General features: G+C 24.5%; 1 protein-coding gene across 1 annotated transcript; it reads left to right on the top strand.

Moving 5' to 3' along the window:
• Positions 1-248: 248 nt before the first annotated feature.
• HO173_011259 (uncharacterized protein) lies at positions 249-736 on the top strand (the record flags this gene model as incomplete). Its single annotated transcript, XM_037313140.1, has 2 exons — positions 249-518; positions 581-736. 2 exons carry the CDS (start codon positions 249-251, stop codon positions 734-736), a joined length of 426 nt encoding a protein of 141 aa, XP_037160021.1.
• Between the last annotated feature and the right edge of the window lie 4109 nt (positions 737-4845).

Consider the following 4845-nt stretch of genomic DNA (forward strand, 5'->3'; position numbering starts at 1 on the left):
AATCCGGTAGGCAACAGAAGAATCGATATCGGACAGTACGGACAAAAGTGAGGGCTTAACCAAAGGGAGCTGGGAGCTGGGAGCTGCCTCCCTTACCCGAGGCTTCACACCACTGTGTAACACAACAACTCGCCACACCGAGAGCATAACACTTCCTCTGTTGTCATACATATATAATGGACATGGGAGTTCTTGCTACTTTAACTGTCTTACTAGCATTCATATTGGAGGAATCACCATACACAACCATGAACGATCATGCCTCCTCTTCTCGCTCACCCCCGAAGACATCGACCGACGCGGACCGTAGCTCCGATGAGTCCGCATCTGTTTCATTAGAGCAAGAGCTCGCCGCTTGGGGGAACGGCTACCAGGCTTGGGTGGACCGTAACTTACAGAGTCTCTTGAAAGATTTTGTGACAGGGAAGAAATCTAAAATAGGGGTTGCCATGTGCCCCAACACTGTCACTCGCTGCATCGCGAAGGAAGGCACTGATGAAGATTTGCGTTTCATCCTGGTCAGTATATCTGATCGTCAGAGATCGAAATTTGGAGTCAGATTGTACTAACAGTCATCCAGGGCAAAATTTACCAGACGTACGGCCCCATTCGCATGTACTATAAAGGGTGTGACACTTTGGCTAATCATTGGGTTACTGGCTGGGAGGTGAGTCTTCAGTATTTCAATACCCTCGCAGAGATTTTGTTTGACGAGAGGGCACTTCATAGACAGTAACTGGAGCACCGGATGTGCAAAGAGTTATGATATGTGTGGAGATGAGCGACAGGCCGCCAGTGTCGGAGAAGGTCGCTGCGATGATCAAAGCCAATGTTGAGAAATTCCGGCAAGATGTTCGGGACAGGGTGAACTGGGTGGATGTCCCCAGCGATAGCGTTGACCATGGATACTTATATTCTTTATTTTTTATATTCGATACATCGATTATAAAAAAGACGCTAAGATCTATTTTCTTAATTTTTATTTACATTATTAGCGACGTCTTAGCGCGCTTAACTCTCGAATATAGAAGTTATATTTATTTCGACGATATTAATTAAATTCTTCTAAGAATATTATCTCGCTTCTTATTAATCTATTTAATAGTCTATTATTTTATCGCGTAATCTCTAATAGCTATCTTAATTATCGATATTATTCTTATCTATATAATTAATAATTAAACTATTTTATTAATATTTATCTTTACTCTTTTATTATAAATTACTTACTCTCGCTAATTAATAATCTTCTTTATCTCTCTATTCATCTATTTATTATTATTAATATTAATATATATCGAGATCTAATATAATTCTATTACTATCTCGAGATATCTTAGCGAATTAATAATCTATACTATCTATATTATATAGATCTATTTTAAATACTTACTTAAGTCTTTAATAGTCTAAATTAATATTTAATTATTTATATTTACTATAACTCTATTAAGTTATAATCTTATTTAATATATAACTATTATAGTTAGAGCTTAAAGAATATTATATAACTTCGTTAAGTATATTATATATTAGTCGCTTAAGTTTAAATAGATATTAAAAGTAAAATTAATATCTAATAATATAGCTAAAACTCTTATCTTTTTATTAATTTCGCTATTATCGTCTATATATATTATTATATAACTCTTATTAATTAATCTTTTAGCTAGTTCTTTAACGACTTTTTAATCTTATAAATTATTATTTTAAAAGGCTCTTAATTAAGAGCGACGCTAAAAGAGCGTAGTTTCTTAATCTTATTAATATCGCTATATTATTCTTTAAATCTATTAATATATCGCTTTAGTAAACTTAGTTTTCTATTCTTCTTAGATTTTCTTTTAGACTTTTATCGCTCGAATTATAAGCTTAATAATCTCGCTATATATTAAACTAATAGCGATTTATAAGATAGCTTTTAAGATAATCTTATCTAGCTATTATTTAACTAATAGAAGATATACTTTTATATTAAGTACTAAAATAAATATAATCTTAAATACTTTAATTATCTTTCTCTTTATCTAAGATTAAATTCTTTATAATAATAAGAGATAAGTTTTATTATAATTAATAGTATTTTTTAAGCTAATATTATATTAAGTAGTAATATATTATTTATAAAATAATTACTATCTAATAGAGCTATCTTATACTCTTATAATTATTATCTCTATATCGATTCGATAATTCTTATTAATATATTAATACTTTTAATAGTTTTAGATTAAATCTTCTTATTATAATAACTCTATAGAAGTTTAAAGTTAATTTCGACTTCTAGATAGCGAATAAAGCGTCTTATCTTAATATATTATCTCTTATTAAGTTATAGAGAATAATTTAAGCTAAATCTCTATTTTCTATTAAGATATAGTAGTTAATATTTACTAAAATTAAACTTCGATTTATATTATAACATCTACTTTATATAAACTTCGTTATAGATTTTATAAAGAGCGTTATAGTTTTTCTCGATAAAGTCTTCTTATTATTAGAAGATCTATATCGTCTATAAAGTCGATAACTATTATTTCTAAATCGACGCGATTATTATATTTATTAATAAGATCTAAGTTATAGAAGAGATAAAGTATAGACGATAGCGATAATTCTTAAGAAATTTCGATTACTATAAGAGTCTTTAATATAAAGTATTCGCTTATTTTTAGTATTATTATTCTATTAAATAAGAACGATTCTATTTAATTAACTACTCTTATATTAATTTTTTACTTTTAAAGATTATAGAGTAATCGAGAATAAGAGACTTTATTATATATATCTAAAACGTCTAATAATAATATCGTAATTACTTTATTAGAGTTTTAGATTTAATATATTCTTTCTAGAAGATAGTAAATATCGTATTTATATAATTATAATCTACGGCCTCTTATATATATAATTAATAGAAGTTTATATATCTTTATAAGATACGCTATTCTTCTAGTAAGAATAAATTTTATTATCTTTTCTATAGTATTAAGTAGAGCTATTAATTAATATTCTTTAGAAATTAAATAATTCTTACTTAACTTCGAAAGAATAATTATTATTAATATTCTAAAGTGCTCTAGATAGTAGTCGTTTATTATATATATATTAAATATTCTATATAGATAAGAAAGTAATAACTTTAGAATCTTCTTAAGAATTAGATTAAAGATCGCGTCTTCTCTTGAGACTCTCTTTAACGATACTTACGTTATAGTCTTTCTTATCTTATTTATAATAATTATATCTTATTAGATAAACTTATAAATATATTATATTAATGCTAATATTATCTAACTTTATCTATATTAATAATAAAAAGAATATTTTTATAAGAAGATCTACCTTCGAGTCTAATTCGTTATATTCTTATTTATCTTTATTAAATAGCGAAGAAAGATATATCTATATTATAAGTTATTTTCTAATCTTACTTAATCTTTTTCTATATTATTTATAACGACTTATATATCTCTATTATAAACTCTCTAAACGCCTTTCTAATAGTTCTCTTAATTAGATTATTTTTAAAGTTCTTAACGACTTTATACTTATCTTATACTTTCTTTAAAAGCGTTATTCTTTAGCTTCTTTTTAGCGATTTATAATATTTTTATACTTTCTTATATTCTAATATAAATCTTAATCTAGATTATAGCGATAATTTAATAATTAAAGTAAACTTCTTTATAGTCGCTTAAATAGAGTTAATAATAGATTACTATTTAATAATCGATATTATTATTAATAAGATTTTTATTATTTCTCTAAGAAATTAATTAGATACTCTTTCGATATTATAGCTCTAGCGAGTATCTCTCTTAAAACCTCGATATTTAATTTATTAAAGTTTCGATATATTATTAATATTAACTCTATTATAACTAGCTTAAACTTTATAAAAATTAAAAGATAATTAAATTCGCTTTCGAAATTGTTTTCGATATTATAGTTAATAATATTTATTATTAATACTAAAGTAGCGAATAGTAGATCTATTATTATTTAATAGTTTTCTTTATATATTATTATTTCTATTAATAATACTTATTTTATAATAAATTCTTTCGCTATAAGTATTAGTTCTTCTACTCTCTTATCGATATAAGTATTTAATTTCTCTTATATTATATAATAAAGATTAAAGTCGCCTAATATAATCTATTTATTATTTTTAAACTTTATAAGTGTCTTATATAATTCGTTAAGTTCGTTTATTTATTAATTATCGAGATTATAGATATTATATATATATATAATTCTATTATTTTTGAATTTAATATTAAGAGTATAGAGGTTTAATAAGTAATATAATAAATATTATTACTTTAATAATATTCTCTTATTAATATAGAAGTATATTTATATATTATTATAATAGAGATAGATTAAGTTAAATCTATTCTTTAGAAAATAATATAATATATTTATATTAATATTTCTTTAGAGCTTCTAAATTACTACTATATCGATATTATAAATCTTTTTATTATCGAAGAGTTCTATTATAATTATTTTAAATTTTCTTATATTATATTATAGTATTAATAGCTAATTAAGATATACTATTATTTCTTAATATTATTATTAATATTACTTACTCGCTTCGCCTAGTTTATAGAGTTTATATTCTCTTTCTAAGTATTCTTCTTTTCTTAATTATCGATAAATCGAATATATCTCTTTTTATTTTTATTAACGAAGATCGTAATTCTCTTATTATTACTCTTTTAACTTAGAGATTATCTATTATCCTCGAGATTATTAATTTTCTCTATCGCTATATTATTCTTATATTATTTAGCTTTATCTACTACTTTAAAGAGTAATCTATTTCTAAATAAA

Source organism: Letharia columbiana, assembly GCF_014066305.1.
Source record: "Letharia columbiana isolate WasteWater2 chromosome Unknown Sc0000060_s0, whole genome shotgun sequence".
Classification (NCBI taxonomy): domain Eukaryota; kingdom Fungi; phylum Ascomycota; class Lecanoromycetes; order Lecanorales; family Parmeliaceae; genus Letharia; species Letharia columbiana.